General features: G+C 50.8%; 1 protein-coding gene across 1 annotated transcript; it reads left to right on the top strand.

The window, feature by feature from the left end:
- Nucleotides 1-2,861: 2,861 nt before the first annotated feature.
- Nucleotides 2,862-10,962, top strand: Acads (acyl-CoA dehydrogenase short chain). Its single transcript, XM_021162541.3, has 10 exons — nt 2,862-2,985; nt 4,722-4,885; nt 8,079-8,228; nt 8,416-8,527; nt 8,903-9,054; nt 9,237-9,407; nt 9,491-9,628; nt 9,862-9,957; nt 10,119-10,175; nt 10,264-10,962. Exons 1-10 carry the CDS (start codon nt 2,940-2,942, stop codon nt 10,414-10,416), a joined length of 1,239 nt encoding a protein of 412 aa, XP_021018200.1. The 5' UTR covers nt 2,862-2,939; the 3' UTR covers nt 10,417-10,962.
- The last annotated feature ends 5,955 nt before the right edge of the window (nt 10,963-16,917 follow it).

Below are 16,917 nucleotides of genomic sequence, written 5' to 3'. Positions count from 1 at the left end.
GTGCGTGCGTGTGATAACAAAATGACCTTGATTATCTGTACAGGTCTGAGCTGAGCATGCACGGTGCCACACCTTAATTTAGGACTTGGGAGGCAGAGGCAGGCCAGTCTCTGAGGCCAGCCTGGTTTACTATTCCAGGACAGGCAAGGTCACATAGTGAGACCCTGTCTCCCAAAACAAAACAAGCCAGGCAGTGGCGGCTTGGTCATTGCAGACTTTTGGGTGTGTGTGGGATGCATTTACCCCTTTTGCTTCCAGATAACTGCAGGACTCATGTGCCCACTCGGCCGTGTTAATGCCTGAATAAAGGCACAGAGACCTGGGTTTTTATTAACAAGCTGCAAGCCTAAGATGGGGTAGCTTTTTTTTTTTTTTTTTTTAGATTTATTTTTAAACATTTATTTTATGCATATGAGTACACTCACTGTAGCTGTGAGGATGGTTGTGAGCCTTCATGGTTGTGGAGAATTGAATTTAGGACCTCTGCTCTCTCAGCCCCTGTTCGCTCTGGCCCAAAGATTTATTATTATAAATAAGTACACTGTAGCTGTCTTCAGACACACCAGAAGAGGGCATCAGATCTCATTATGAGTGGTTGTGAGCCACCATGTGGTTGCTGGGATTTGAACTCAGGACTTCTGAAAGAGCAGTCAGTGCTCTTAACCGCTGAGCCATTTCTCCAGCCCCTTCTATTTGTACTTTCTAATTGTGACTGCACTTGTAACCCTCGACATATAATGAAAAAAATCAAACACATAATCTGTCCTTCTTGGGTAATTGCTAGCCGGTCTTTGTTCTGTGAAACCTGTAAAAATAAAGGGGCAGCCTGACTGCCAGTCAGAGCTGGCCACCATGTCAAAGGCTGCAGACAGCCCCAGGCAGCTTCTGGAGATAGAACTATAGAACTGAGGTCATCAGCCTTGGCAGCAAGTACATTTGTTCACTGAGCCATTTTCCAGGCCCTTTAAAAAAAAACAAACAAAGATATGGGTTCCAGTGGTGGCACCTGCCTGTAATCCCCACATTCAACTCTGTGAGTTTAAGGCTTGTCTCTAATCTTTAATGGCAAGTTCCAGGCTAGCCAGGCCCTGTGGGCCACCTGGCCTGGTCATCTATTGTTTTTTGTTTGTTTGTTTGTTTGTTTTTGTTTTTTGCGAGATGATTTCTCTGTGTAGCCCTGGCTATTTTGGAACTTACTCTGTAGACCAGGCTGGCCTGGAACTCACAGAGACCCAGTCACCTCTGCCTCCAGGTCTGGGATTAAAGTCATGTCACCATCACAGCCTGGCGGCTGTCTCATTTTTGAAGATGGGTTTTTCTTACTGAACCAGGAGCTCACTGGCACTTTTAGACTGGATGTCAGTGAGCTCCCAGAATCCTCTGTCTGCAGTCCCCATCGGATGGACTCCTGCACCCAGGTCAAATGGATGCTGGGGTTCCAATTCAGGTCATGCCCGCATGTGAAGTCTACCCTGTGCACCACCTCTCAGGCTCTAGTGTCTCTCTTTCATCTTCCATCCGGTTCTGGTGACCAGGCAGGGAAGACTGATAGATGACTAGAGTTTTGGGCAAAGAGTCAGTTAGCACATTATTTGAAAGCCCCCCCCCCCGTCCCCATTTAAAGGCAGTTCCAGACTTTGGGGGTGGGGGAGAAATGGACAGATGGGATCATTTGCAGTCTAAACTACCACACCCTTTGTTCAGCGTATTGTTTTCTAGGTAGTGGTGGGCTGTGAAGTTCAGTGAGCAGGTATGTGGGGCGCATGTAAACCAGGAGGGCATGAAAGTCCTGTGAGCTAATGACACTGACAGTCTCTGGGACCGAGTGAAGTTGTTCTGAGGGTGCTAGGACTCAACCTTTGGAGTTAATGGGCAGTACCCCTACTCCCAGCAGGGCTATGTCCCCCACCCCACCCCCAACTACGAGGTGCAGAAGTCAGTAGCTCTGTTTCACATTCACATCTGAAGGCTGGAGGGATCTTCCTGCCCAGCATCCCCATGCAGTGGGCTAGATACTGAGCTTTCCAGTCCTTTTGGAATCCACAGACTAATCGCTTCTCGGCCTTTTGGCTAAGGTCAAGTGGAATCCACAGACTAGTGGGAGAGATGAATAGTAAATAAATAAATAAATAAATAAAATCCCAGGGTGATGTGGTAAATAAAAGGCTGGATGTAAAACTGTGGGCTAGGAATGGTAGCATGAAATCCAGGCAAGAGGGCAAAAGCTGCCTGCCTTGTGTGGCCGAGCAAAGATGGTCAGGGAGCCAGGGATTACGCTGACAGCTGACAGGATGCAGAAGTGGGTGGGCAGGGATAGGTGCTAGCTCTTCTCTTCTCTCCCTAAAACTGAACCCAGCGCCTTATGTCTGCTAGGCAGGAAGGGCCTCTACCGCTGAGCTATATCCTCACGCCCTCTTTAAACTTTCATTTTAAAGATATTGCAACGTTGCCCAAGCTGGGCTTGAATTTACTCCGTAATACAGGGAGAACCTGCAATCCTCCTGCCTCAGGCTCAGAAGTCGCTGGAATTATTCGTTTAGGCTGTGTGTGTGTGTTTTAGGGGATGCATTCGCGGACCGAGGGTTTTAACCCGAGGATGATTGCTTGTTTACTTTTATTTTTACGCCTCTCCGTTGTCAGCAGCCTTTCTAGAGATGAGAGCAGGAGGAGGAGCTGACAAACCTTGCAGTCTAAGGATTGGCACCAGTTGACTTCCTGCGTGAGGCCCCGACCCTAGGTCGCGATCCTGTCTCAGGCCCGCCCCTGCGGACCGGTGGGCGTGGCCCGGGCTCGGCGCCGGCCCCGCCTCTCCCGAGCAGTGGGCGTGGCTCAGGCTCGGGGCCGGCCCCGCCCCTGCAGCCAAGTGGGCGTGGCCCAAGCCCCGCCCCTGCCGTCCGGAACTCCAGAGCTGCTGCAGGAGGTCCCGGAGGTCTGTGCCCATGGCTGCCGCCTTGCTCGCCCGGGCCCGTGGCCCTCTCCGCAGAGGTGAGTGCGCCCGCGGAGCCCCAGGGCGGGTCACAGGGCGGAGATCCTGGCGGCCGGTCCTGCTGTGGCCCCGGGCAGACGAGTGTACAGCAGCACCCAGTGGCTGCGCGTGGCCTTTGTCCTAGTTCGGTAGCCTCTGGCCTGTGCAAGGCCCAGGCTCTGCAGGGATCCAGGCTCCTGCTCCGCGCTTTTCCTGCGGGTCCCTCATCACCAGCTCCCCTTACGCGGCCCTATCCACACCCCTAACGCCATTTCAGTCCCAGCTGAGGTTCTGAGTGAGCTGGTCCTCCATGGCGGGGGTGGGGTGGGTGGGGGGGGGCGCCCTTGGCATTGAACTCCGACCTATGACCTTGGACATAACTCTCAACCTCTCTGCATCAAGTGGTCCAAGTGTCAACTGTTTCCATCCTCAGAGCTCTATTAAATCACAGGATGCATCGTGGTTGGCATCTAACGTGTTTTCTTAACGTTAGCATTTACTTTGTTTGTTTGTTTGTTTTTGTTTTGTTTTTTCGAGACAGGGTTTCTCTGTATAGCCCTGGCTGTCCTGGAAATCACTTTGTAGACCAGGCTGGCCTGGAACTCAGAAATCTGCCTGCCTGTGCCTCCTGAGTGCTGGGATTAAAGGCGTGAGCCACCACGCCCGGCATACTTATTTTTAATAATTATTTTTAATAGTGTTTTGTCTCCTCTGTAGCAGCCCTGACACTATGGCCACCGCTTCCTTTGGCAAATCCAGAGTCACATTAACAATTAGGTCGGTGTTAAATCAGCCATTAAGTACTTCTTTAATTCTTTCACTGCCGGGAGCTGAGTTCTGTTCTTGTCCACATTTTATAGAACTCCCAGACCCAGTGAAACTTAAAACCCATTTCCGAGGTGTTGTAAATGGGATTATATTGAGGATTGAAGTGTTTAGGGAGCAGTTAAGCATTCAGTTAGCCTGGGCTTTTCTGTAACACTCTGTTGACATTGTATCAATAAAGTTTTGTTTTGTTTTCCTATTGAGAGGGGGGGGTGTGAGGGTGGGGAGTGGTGCTCTTTTTTTTTTTTTTTTTTTTTTTAATTTATTATTTTTTTTTTTTTTTGGTTTTTTCGAGACAGGGTTTCTCTGTGTAGCCCTGGCTGTCCTGGCACTCACTTTGTAGACCAGGCTGGCCTTGAACTCAGAAATCCTCCTGCCTCTGCGTCCCAAGTGCTGGGATTAAAGGCATGCGCCACCACTGCCCGGCTTTTTTTTTATTTTCTTAAAAGTTTATTTTTATTTTATTTGTATGAGTGCTTTGCCCGCATGTGTACCTGCATAAGTGTGCCATGTCCCACAGAGGCCAGAAGAGTGTGTTGGATCCTCTGGACCTTTAGTTACAGACAATTGTAAGCCACTCTGTAGCCTGGTTCCTCTGAAAGAGCAACAAGTGCTCTTAACTGCTGAACCATCCCTCCAGACCCTGGGATGAATGAAATCTTGACATATTGCATAGGCTAGCCTGAACTCCAGGCTACCTCAGCGTTTGTTCTTCTTACAGAAGATCTGAGTTCAGATCCCAGCGCCCATGCTGGGCAGCTCCTAATCCCCTGTAACTCCAGGTCCAGGCGATCTGACGCCCTCTTTTGGCCTCTGTAGGTAGCTGCATGTATGTGTACATACATAAACACAGACTCACAGACACATAAAGAGAAAGGAGTGTTAAGCTCTTTCGCACTGTCCTTCCCTAACTCGGATCATTCTCCGATAGCTCTCGGTGTTCGGGACTGGCGAAGGTTACACACTGTTTACCAGTCTGTGGAGCTGCCTGAGACACACCAGATGTTGCGTCAGACATGCCGTGACTTTGCCGAGAAGGAGCTGGTCCCCATTGCGGCCCAGCTCGACAGGGAGCATCTCTTCCCCACAGCTCAGGTGAGTACAGCAGCCTCACTGTGAGTGTGTGGCTCAGAGTGGCTCACAGTGTCCAGAGGAGGCAGCCAGGGGCGTCACGACCTCTGGTAGGAAGCTCAGAACATACTCTGAATGTTCAGCATCTGGCCCCTAGCCAAGATGTGCCAACTTTTTAAGAAGATGCATTTATTAACTAAGTGCATCTATGTGTGCCTGTTTGTCTGTCTGGATTTTATGTGCATGTCTGGCCTGTCACCATATGTCCTGAAACTGGAGTTACAAGCAGTTCTGGGTGCGAGGAACTGAACCCGGGTCCTCTGCAAAAGCAGCAAGTGCGCTTAACCTCCGAGCTGTCTCTCCAGTTTTCCTGAGACAGGCTCTGAGTGTACAACCCTGACCGGCCTCAGACACACCGAACTCTCCCTGCCCTTGCCTCTTGTGTGTGTGTTTCTAAAGATTTATTTGTTATATATAAGTACATTGTAGCTGTCTTCAGACACACCAAGAAGATGGCATCAGATCTCATTACAGATGGTTGTGAGCCACCATGTGGTTGCTGGGATTTGAACTCAGGACCTCTGGAAGAGCAGTCAATGCTCTTAACCGCTGAGCCATCTCTCCAGCCTGCCTCTTGTGTTTTGATAAAGGCACCCCATACCACACCTGGCACTATGGTATTTACAAATACCGAGGTCGTTTTTTTGTTTTTGTTTGTTTGTTTTTTGAAACAGGGTTTCTCTGTGTAGCCCTGGATGTCCTGGAACTCACTCTGTATACCAGGCTGTCCTGAAGATCCCAAGTTCAAGGTCAGCCTGAGCTATATAGTGAGGTAAAAAAACAGTCAAGGGGCTGGAGAGATGGCTCAGTGGTTAAGAGCGCCGACTGCTCTTCCAAAAGGTCCTGAGTTCAAATCCCAGCAACCACATGGTGGCTTACAACCATCCATAATGAAATCTGATGCCCTCTTCTGGAGTGTCTGAAGACAGCTACAGTGTACTTACATATAATAAATAAATAAATCTTAAACAAAAACAAAAAAAACAGTCAACCCCCCCACAAAGTCCCCAAATCAGTAGAAGCAAAGGCAAAATAACAACAACAGCCCATGCAGCTGATGTTCGTGCACTCCAGTGGGGTTTGCATGAACGGAATGGTAAGATTCTGTGAGACAGAATTCTCAGGGACAGACTTCCAAGCCACCTCAGCAAATCCCAAAGCTTAGATTCCTAAGCTCTCGCTAAGGAATGCTTTTATCCTCGCAGGATCATAACAGCCGATCTACAGAAGGGCCGAGGGGCGGCCGCTGTGAGCAACGTGTGTCAGACTCGGGAAGAAGGCAGGCACCAATGTCTGCCTTTTGGCTGTTTCACAACCAAACTGGACTTCAGTCTTTTTACTCCTAAACTAACAAAGGGAAGAAAGAAATGAGTTTACAGTACCAGAGTTTACAGCCAGCTTCAGAGCCCTTAACCTTGAAATGGTAATTTTCTTTGGGGTGGAGGCAGTGCTAGGTTTACAGTCCTAGGCCTTGCGGGGGCTGGCACTCTCAGCTCCTTCTCAGTGAAGGAAAAAAATGTTTTAAAATAGTTTTTTAGGGGCTGGAGACAGCTCTTCCGGTGGTCCTGAGTTCAAATCCCAGCAACCACATGGTAGCTCACAACCATCTGTAATGAGATCTGATGCCCTCTTCTGGTGTGTCTGAAGACAGCTACAGTGTACTTACATATAATAAATAAATCTTTATTAAGAATACAGTAAAATAGGTTTTTTTGTTTGTTTGTTTTTTACATTTTATTTATTCACCACTGCTCTCTTCAGACACACCAGAAGAGGGCATCAGACCCCATTGCAGATGGTTGTAAACTACCATGTGGTTGCTGGGAATTGAACTCAGGACCTTTGGAAGAGCAGTCAGTGCTCTTAACCACTGAGCCATCTCTCCAGCCATGTAAAACAGTTTTTAAATAAACTATTAATGCAGAGTGATTGGAAAAAGCCTGGCAGTGGTGGCGCACGCCTTTAATCCCAGCACTTGGGAGGCCGAGGCAGGCGAATTTCTGAGTTCGAGGCCAGCCTGGTCTATAGAGTGAGTTTCAGGACAGCCAGGGCTATACAGAGAAACCCTGTCTTGAAAAACAAAAAACAAACATACAAAAGGAAAACAAGTTAGAGTAAAGGAACAGACAGGGTCACTGGGCTTTAGTCACACCCAGGTTTCTTCGAGCTTCCAAAAGCTTTTCTTTCTTCTCCTTTCGTTCTTGCTCATGTCTCTTCCATCGTTCTTCCCTGGTTTGGAGATGAGGTTTATTCTACTTCAGTCAAAAGCTCTTTTCTATCATAACTTTTGGTCATAATTTGTGTAGTGTCTCTTCTGTTATGAACTTTAAGGTGATAATATATTCTGCTATACCTGAGAATATATTATCACCTTAAAGTTCATAACTAAAGTAGTTTTCATCTAAAAAACAAACAAACAAACAAAAAACAAAACAAGCAAAACTCTCTTTGTTCCACTCAGTCCCGACCACTTATGCCCTTTACCACTCACGCACTACAAAGCGCTTGTCATGCATTCTTTCGCTCCCTGGCCCTGGGTATACAACAGGAAGGGGAAACAAAAATAAAACTCCACAAGGTGTCTGCCCTCTTGGTCAGGGAAAAAGACAGTAGTCAAACTAGCATGTTAGGCTGGGTGTGGTGGCGCATGCTTTTAATCCCAGCACTTGGGAGGCAGAGGCAGGCGGATTTCTGAGTTCCAGGCCAGCCTGATCTACAGAGTGAGTTCCAGGATAGAGAAACCCTGCCTCACAAAACAAACAAACAAACAAACAAACAAACAAACAAAAACAAAAACAAAACTAGCGTGTTAGTAGACAAGCTGTAAGAAGGAGGTCCCGTGTGTGCACTCATGAGTGCGTGTGCACATGCACATAGGAACTGAAGAAAAGTCAGCGTGGCAGAAAGCTTTCTGCTTCTTACCTTGAAGTTCCCCAGCAGGCACCCTCTGCCTGTTGCCTTCAGCAGCTGCAGGCTGAGATGCAAGCTTTGTCAAGCATGGACGCAGCGTGGCTGGTGTGGACCCCGCTGGGGGAGTATGATCTGTGTGGATGATTAGGGTCTGTGGCCGGCCGGAGCCTGCAGGTTCTGCCTCAGGAGCTGCGGAGAGTAGGCTGGGAGCGGCTGTCTCTGATGTGACCTCTCCCCCTGGGGCCAGGTTAAGAAGATGGGTGAGCTCGGGCTGCTGGCCATGGATGTGCCAGAAGAGCTGAGTGGTGCAGGCTTGGATTACCTGGCCTACTCCATCGCCCTGGAGGAGATCAGCCGTGCCTGCGCCTCCACGGGAGTTATCATGAGCGTCAACAATGTGAGTCTCTGTGGGTCACGGGAAACAGTCGGGGGAGCAGCTCTGTGTGGACCTTGGCCATGTATCTCTGCAGCCAAGCACGGCCAGCCCCGGCTCCTGGACTTGTCTCCTTATGGTCCCCAGGGAGGGCCTCTGGAGAGAGTAAAGACCTGGGGTGGCCTCAAACTGCTCTCCGCTGTCCCATCAGTCTCTCTACTTGGGACCCATCCTGAAGTTTGGATCCGCACAGCAGAAGCAACAGTGGATCACCCCCTTCACCAATGGTGACAAAATCGGCTGTTTTGCCCTCAGTGAGCCAGGTACTGCACGGTGCAGGGGTCCCCTGTCTCCTTACCTCAGAATCAGGGTGACAGGCAGAAGCTACATGTCCTCAGACAAAGTGGCAGGCTTCGGACCTGTTGTCCTGGAGTCTTGAACCACTGGAGCAGGCCTTGGGGTGGCTTGTTGGGCTGGGCTGCCCACGCATGGGGAGAGGGAGGTTTGGCTTGAAATGTCTCCTGTCCCATGTGGGCCTGTTCTGATCCCCCTGTCCTTGTGGACGAGTCCTTGAAGGTTTGGTCCAAGGTCCCAGCTTTAGAACCCAAGTCACAGGGACTTTATGCTTGGCAGCCAGGGCTCTAAGCTGGATGCCCTGTACCTTGAGGGATAGGTCCTGAGTCTGTTGTTTCTGACAGGCAATGGCAGTGATGCTGGAGCCGCTTCCACCACTGCCCGGGAAGAGGGTGACTCATGGGTCCTCAACGGCACCAAAGCTTGGATCACCAACTCCTGGGAGGCTTCCGCCACGGTGGTGTTTGCCAGCACAGACAGGTCCCGGCAGAACAAGGTGGGCCAGCAGACCCCTGGGGTGGTCCCTGCAATTTCTTGGTCCTGCTGGAGCTGCTCCTGCTAATGAGCAGTCTTTCTTTCCCCAATGGAGTTTGCACTCCAAGCTGGAGCTTGGAGCGTGCATGCCTGTGGCTCTAGCAGCGGCTCTGCAGACTCATCCTAGCTTTTGGGACCTTCCAGGGTATCAGTGCCTTCCTGGTTCCCATGCCAACTCCTGGGCTCACGCTGGGCAAGAAGGAAGACAAGCTGGGCATCCGGGCCTCCTCCACAGCTAACCTCATCTTTGAGGACTGCCGGATCCCCAAGGAGAACCTGCTCGGGGAGCCTGGGATGGGCTTCAAAATAGCCATGGTGAGCCTGGCGACAGGGCAGCAAGCACCCCGGGGCCGGGCCCTGGGCCCAGCCTACAGCTACTGACTGGGCGGTCTCTACAGCAAACCCTGGACATGGGTCGCATTGGCATCGCCTCCCAGGCCCTGGGCATCGCCCAGGCCTCCCTGGATTGTGCTGTGAAGTATGCCGAGAACCGCAATGCCTTTGGGGCACCGCTCACCAAGCTCCAAAATATCCAGGTAGGGGCTTGGAGGATGGGGTTTCAGAAGCTGGGCACTGGAGTCTTGGTAGGAAACCTGGCTTTGGCTTGCTTATCTCACCCCTACCACACCTTACCTCCTCCACCCCACCTCCCACTCCCACCCCCACTCCCACCCCCACTCCCACCCCCACTCCCACCCCCACTCCTACCCCATCCCTGACCATTGGGGTGGGAGAGCATCGGTTGACAGGTGGGGCTGGATTGTTGCAGTTCAAGCTGGCAGACATGGCCCTGGCCCTGGAGAGTGCCCGCCTGCTGACCTGGCGCGCTGCCATGTTGAAAGACAACAAGAAACCTTTCACCAAGGTGCCTGTGGGGAGGGGGCTCCCAAGGCTGGCTCTGAGGTGGGGGAGTGGGCAGCACAGGACTTTGAAGGGAAGGCTGTGCATGCTGCTTACGGAGGCTGTTTAGCCTGGGGGTCTCTCTGAAAGTGAAGGCGTTGACTTTGCCATTCTTGGGGCGGGTAGGAGTCCGCCATGGCCAAACTGGCTGCATCGGAGGCTGCAACCGCCATCAGCCACCAGGTGAGCACCGAGCCCCTGGGCGCTGCAGCCCTTTCCCCAGTGTGGATGTGGGGGGCTTCTCCCTCCTAGTGCCTGTTTTCCCTCTCAGGCCATCCAGATCCTGGGCGGCATGGGGTATGTGACAGAGATGCCGGCCGAGCGGTACTACCGAGATGCCCGCATCACTGAGATCTACGAAGGGACCAGTGAAATCCAGAGACTGGTGATCGCTGGGCATCTGCTCCGGAGCTACCGGAGCTGAGCCCCTCCTCAGGGACTTGCCTGCCTGCAGACCGAGGCAGAGGGCAGAGCCTCATGGCTTAACTTTGAGGCCTGGTCAGACCAGAAAGGGACTTGCCTCTCGCTCTGCCTGTTCTGCTCTGCCCCTCACTGTAGACCCCTAGTCAGACTGGGGGGAAGTCTATCTCAGGGAGAGGGGAGGCCAGCTGCTGTGACCTGCAACCGAGAAGAAATCAGTTGTCAGCTCAGAGCTGAGCTTGGCTGCCTCTTTACCCCCCACCAACAGTGCCTCTTTCTTCATTTGAGCCGCCCTTGGAGAGCTGAATGACCCTGGCCCTCTCAGTGCCGTTCCCATGAGCCCTCGGAGGCAAGAACACAAGGGACAGGACAGGGGTCAGGAGGGGGAGGGGGTGGCCCAGATGGCACAGAGTTTCAGTGTTTGAGTCCCCAGGGTTGCGTGGGACGGCTGGGGGCTGGGTCATAGGGCCCTCGCTGGAGGTCAAGTGCGCGAGGGTGCGTGCTTTGCTGTAGAACTGCCTGCGGCCAATAAAGCTCACCTGTGCCCCGACCTGTGCCTGTGTCTGTCTTCAGGCCAGAGCCCGCACCCAGCAGTGCGTGCGTGCGTGTGGTGTTGGGAGGCTGGCATCCTTGTGTGGGAAAGCTGGGTCTGTTACCTGGGTGAGTGGAGGAACAGCCATCAGGGAGGCCAGGGGTCCTCAGACTGGGGCCGGAGGGCTTGTCCCAGTCTCCCAGCGAGCAGGTGGGCAGGGGAGAGGGGGACAGGAGCTGTCTGGTGTGAACTGCTCTGTCCTTCCTAACCCTTAAGGGACAGTGTGAGCTTCATCCTGGGAGTTTAAAAGATTCTAATCGTGTCACCCGCTGCTCCGGTGGCTCCCCGGGGGGGGGGGGTTGGGTGTGGCAGGCACCCACCCCTTCCAATGCTCTCGAGGGCAGAGGGAGGCCTCCGCAGCTTGCAAAAGCAGCTCGCCTTCGTACTGATTCCAGGTGAGTGCTGGGGGTTTTCTTGTCCACTGTGTCTGGGTTCCCTGATCTGGCTGTTCTGTGGGCTCAAGTGGAAGCCAGAGATAGAGTGCAGTGGGTCCCTTAGCTCACCCTACGTGACAAGCAGGTGGCTGCCACTGTGCGTCACATATCAGGTGGGGACCTTGTGAGTCAGGAACTATGGGTACTAGTATTCAGAGGGCCCCATGGCCCCTCTAGCTTTGTAGCACTGGCTCCTGTCAAGGTGGTGCAGGAGGGACTCGTGTGTGTGACTAGGAGAGCGAGGGGAACCTAAACTGAGTCTGCGCCTGACTGGGACCCGGTTGTCACCCTCCCACGTCCATTCTAAAGATTGTCACAGCCTTGTGATTCGATGAGCTGTATGTACCCAGCAGGGAAATGGGTCAGCTGTAGCCATGCTCCCTTGCATGGGTTCCTTCCTTCCTTCCTTCCTTCCTTCCTTCCTTCCTTCCTTTCTTTTTTTTTTATTTTCTATGAATACACTGTAGCCGTTTTCAGACAAATCTAGAAGAGGGCAACATCTCCCATAACAGATGGTTGTGAGCCACCATGTGGTTGCTGGGATTTGAACTCAGGACCTCTGGAAGAGCAGCCAGTGCTCGCACCCACTGAGCCATCTCCCCACCCCCTTGCATGGGTTTCTGCATCTCAGGAGTAGTGTACAACCTCCAGGCAGCTCAGGAGTGTTCCTTTCTACGTGAAGTAACTTTGGCGAGTTAAGCCAAGCTCTGGTCTGCACATGTGGGTGTTTGAAAAGGCTGAGCTCAGTCTGCCACTGGGCTTTTGAAAGGCCATGTTTGTTCTGAACCCTAACCTTGGATGCACTTGAACCTGAATTGTTAAGAAGTCAGTTCGGATCCTTTACAGGTGCACGTCCTAAAGACAGGTGCAAGATGAAGACAGTTGCCTAAATCGGGAAACCACCAGGTACCTGCAACTCCATTCAAATTGGCTGGTTTCCTCAGTGTTTTGTTTTTTGGTTTTTCAAGACAGGCTTTCTCTGTGTAGTCCTGGCTGTCCTGGAACTCACTCTGTAGACCAGGCTGGCCTCAAACTCAAATCTGGCTGCCTCTGCCTCCCGACTGCTGGGATTAAAGGCGTGTGCCACCACTGTTGGGCTGGTTTCCTCAGTGTTACATGGTGCTGTTGGCCAGGGATTAGGCACTGAGTTTGGCTGAAAGTCATACAGGACAGCACATCAGCCTGCAATTTACTTTGCTCCAGAGATGTTTTTTGAAGAGTTCAGGCTGGTGGCTTAGTGGACGGCCTCTCAATCTCTCAATTAGTCTGATGGGCTCGCCGTGAGTCAGCTCCGGTGTGCTGTGCTGTGTAGCTCCATGATTCAGATGCCTCATCTTCTGAGTTGTCTGCTCCTTTTACTGATGACATCTTTCTAAAGAGCCAGGCATGACCGACTTTGTCCAGCTGTTGTTGATTTTCTTGCTGTGAGCCACTCTGACTGGGGTGAGGTGTGAACCCACTGCGGATTGTATCTGCAGTCCCCCAGTGGATGAGGACATGTGCCTTTTTGTGTAGTTACTGATTTATTTGTACATCTGTTTTTTTTTTTTTAAAGATTTATTTATTTATTATATGTAAGTACACTGTAGCTGTCTTCAGACACACCAGAAGAGGGAGTCAGATCTTGTTACAGATGGTTGTGAGCCACCATGTGGTTGCTGGGATTTGAACTAAGGACCTTTGTAAGAGCAGTCGGGTGCTCTTACCCACTGAGCCATCTCACCAGCCCCTGTTTTGTTTTTGTTATTTTTCCGAGACAGGGTTTCTCTGTATAGCTCTTGCTGTCCTGGAACTCACTCTGTAGACCAGGCTGGCCTCGAACTCAGAAATCCACCTGCCTCTGCCTCCCAAGTGCTGGGATTAAAGGTGTACACCACCACCGCCCAGCGCACATCTGTTTTTATTTTATTTTATTTTTTTTAAAGATTTATTTATTTATTATATGTAAGTACACTGTAGCTGTCTTCAGACACACCAGAAGAGGGAGTCAGATCTTGTTACAGATGGTTGTGAGCCACCATGTGGTTGCTAGGATTTGAACTAAGGACCTCTGGAAGAGCAGTCGGGTGCTCTTACCTGCTGAGCCATCTCACCAGCTCCGCACATCTGTTTTTAAAGGTGCCTTTTTTTTTTAGGTTTTGGTTGTGTATGTAGACAGGCACCTGCATGCAGTACCCATGGAGGCCAGAAGGGGGCAGAGGGGGTCCTCAGGAGCTGGAGTTAGGTTACAGGTGGTTGTGAGTCACCACTGTGGGTGTGCTGGGACCAGCAAATGTTCTTCACCACTGAGCCATCTCTCCAGCCCCATCCAGTGTACTTTCGAGGACCTGTGTGGAATCAGGTGGCTGTAGGTGAGTCCCTTGAATATAGGGTCTGTTAGTGAACCTGGAGCTAGGAAGCCCCCGAGATCCTCCCATCTCCATTCCTTCCCAGTGCTGGGCTCCCAGGCCCTCGTGTGGCAAGTTCTCAGCCATCTATCTGCTCAGCCCGCCTGCTGCTGCTTTTCAGGTTTTCTATTTTTGGGGTCTACATTTATGAAGTACTTAAGTGTGGTTTTCTTCCTTTCCCCATATATGCACATACATATATACATATATATAAATGGAATGCATATTTATATATAAATGTCTCTGTGTAACATAGTCCATTATATACTGGTCATATATGAGATCTTACACACACACACGCGCACACACACGCACACACACAGGCACACACGCACGCACACGCGCGCACACACACACACACACACACACACGCACACACACGCACACACACGCACACACACGCACTTTTGGAGACAGGGTCTTACCCTGTAGCCCAGATTGGTCTTGAACCATCAGTGATCCTCCTGCCACCATTTTCCAAGTATGAGATGATTTTTTTCTCATCTCCCGGGACTGGGCTTCTTGTCTCTTTTTCCTAAAGTCACTGTCATAATGATGAAGTGCCAGCAAACCCAGCTGGAGAGACTTTGAGTGACGTGGCAAGGCTTCATCAGGGTGGAGGGCATTTGGAGAAGTGCAGGATGGGTCCAGGTGATGGATGGAGCAGGGCAGTTCATGCTGGCCACATGGGCAGTGGGACTCCAGTCGAGCTGCAGCCCCTGGGATGCCTAGGAGACCTCTGGCTACTGCTCACTCCATACACCAGGCCGTCAGGGGGCCTGTGGCCACGTGGTATTGGGTTCTCTTCATGGGGTCTAAATGGGGGTGCTGCATCCTCTGTGCTCTGGGGAGTTTCTTCATTCTTTTTTATTTTATGTATATGAGTACACTGTAGCTGTCTTCAGACACACCAGAAGAGGGCACCGGATCCCATTACAGATGGTTGTGAGCCACCGTGTGGTTGCTGGGAATTGAACTTAGGACCTCTGGAAGAGCAGTCAGTGCTCTTAACTGCTGAGACATCTCTCCAGGCTCCTTTTATTTATTTTTAAGGTGAAACTTTGAGAACAATTTCTGACAGGGTCTTGCTGTGTAGTCAAGACTGCATTAGAACTCACTGTACAGACCACCCTGCCTCTTGAGTGAACATTACGAGTAGAAATTGAGTCATGTTAGTGGGCAGGGTTTTTGAAAACTCTTTTTTTTTTTTTTTTGTTTTTTGTTTTTCGAGACAGGGTTTCTCTGTGTAGCCCTGGCTGTCCTGGAACTCACTTTGTAGACCAGGCTGGCCTCGAACTCAGAAATCCGCCTGCCTCTGCCTCCCGAGTGCTGGGATTAAAGGCGTGCGCCACCACGCCCGGCTCTTGAAAACTCTTGATGGGCTCTGGACACCACTTAAACACCAGGACTGGCCAATTTGATTCTCTTGTGACTGTAGTTACTTAGTTTTGTTTTTTTTTCAAGACAGGATCTCTGTGTAGACCTGGCTATCCTGAAACTCACTCTGTAGACTAGGCTAGCCCAGAGATCTGTATGCCTCTGTCTCCCTAGTGCTGGGATTAAATGCATGTGCAGCCTTGTCCAACTTGGATTTGCTTATTGTGTGTTTTGCCTGAAAGCCTGTCTGTGTGTGATTTGCATGCAGTGTCTACAGAGACCAGAAGAGGACACTGAACTTACAGATGGTTGTGACTTGAGTTACAGTGGAATTGTTTACATGTCTTCCCATTAAGCTTTTACCTAACATTCATTATGTTATTAGCTCCATAAGTTCATTATAAGTTTAAAGCAATATTTTTAAAATTTATTATTTGTATGTGAGTACCGTGTCACTCTCTTCAGATACACCAGAATGGGGGCATCAGACCCCATTACAGATGGTTGTGAGTCACCATGTGGTTGCAGGGAATTGAACTCAGGATCTCTGGAAGAGAGGCGATGTGATCTTAACCACTGAGGTATCTCTCCAGCCCTAAGGTAATATATATATTTTATGGCACAAATTAGCATGTTTTTATCGAGACAAAATCATCTGCTTTGTGTATTATTAGTTTTGACATCTTGTATAGATAAGACCAGTCCATCATTTATTTTCTGTCCTTGCACCTACGATACATTGCCAGATCCCAGTTTATGTCCTTCAGTTCTACTATGTGTTTATCCATATAGCAGTTTTAGAGATTTAAAAAAAATGTATTTATGTATTTTTTAAACACAGGAGTACACTGTCTGTATGTACACTTGAATGTTAGAAGAAGGCATCTGATCTCTTTATAGAAGGTCATGAGCAACCAGGTGGGTGCTAGGAATTGAACTCAGGAAGAACAGTCAGTGTTCTAACTGCTGAGCCATCTCACCAGAACTAGAGATTAAGCTTTGTGGAGTGTGTGTGTGTGTGTGTATGTGCACGTGCATGCGGGTGCAAAGCCAGAGGCGTGGCATCCCCTGGAGCTGGAGTTGTGATGGCCGAGGTGAGAATATTTAAAGACTTCTCCATAGCTTGGTGGGTAGAGGGCTTTATAATATGGTGATGGGCAGGCTGTATGAAGGCGGAGGACACAGGCCCTGACTCCAGTTGTGACCCTGGTGGTGTGGCTAGTCCTCTGTGTACAACTCCTACAAAGGACTCTGGGAGTTGTCCAGCTTGATCATAGCCTCCTCCCTCCCACCCTTTGTCCTGAGGGCCTCAGGGCAGACCTAGCTTCAGGCCCACTCTAGCCGTGTGGTCCTGAGCCACCCTTAGTCTCCCACATGGGCAGAGGGACTGGCACCTATGGCCTGGTCTGCTGGCAGGCAGCCGTCCTGCTCTGCCCTGCGGACACCCACTTCCTTCACTTCTTACGGGCACAGAGCCCCTGTGCACTGGTTGGCGCTGTCCACCAGCCTCCTCCTGTCTTTTGGTCTCCACGAGGGACTCAGGAAAGCTGAGGCTCATGGACTGGAATGCACAACGCCTCTGCTGCTGTGACCAGGACTGGGCTTCACAGGGTCTACTGAAAAGGGAAGTGGCCGACTGGGTGCACGCTGCTGGCTCCCATGGGAAGCAGGGCCGAAGGCCATTCGTTCATGTTTCACGAACACTCAAAACTCCT

This window comes from Mus caroli, unplaced genomic scaffold, assembly GCF_978045245.1.
Source record: "Mus caroli unplaced genomic scaffold, Mus_caroli_1 scaffold_4, whole genome shotgun sequence".
Classification (NCBI taxonomy): Eukaryota; Metazoa; Chordata; class Mammalia; order Rodentia; family Muridae; genus Mus; species Mus caroli.
This window is presented reverse-complemented; position numbering and strand designations above follow the sequence as displayed.

Coding starts and splice junctions, on each gene's coding strand:
- Acads (XM_021162541.3), top strand. CDS start 2,940: ATGGCTGCCGCCTTGCTCGCCCGGGCCCGTGGCCCTCTCCGCAGAG. Junction 4,886..8,078: donor ATCTCTTCCCCACAGCTCAG/GTGAGTACAGCA, acceptor CCCTGGGGCCAG/GTTAAGAAGATGGGTGAGCT. Junction 9,408..9,490: donor TGGGCTTCAAAATAGCCATG/GTGAGCCTGGCG, acceptor CGGTCTCTACAG/CAAACCCTGGACATGGGTCG.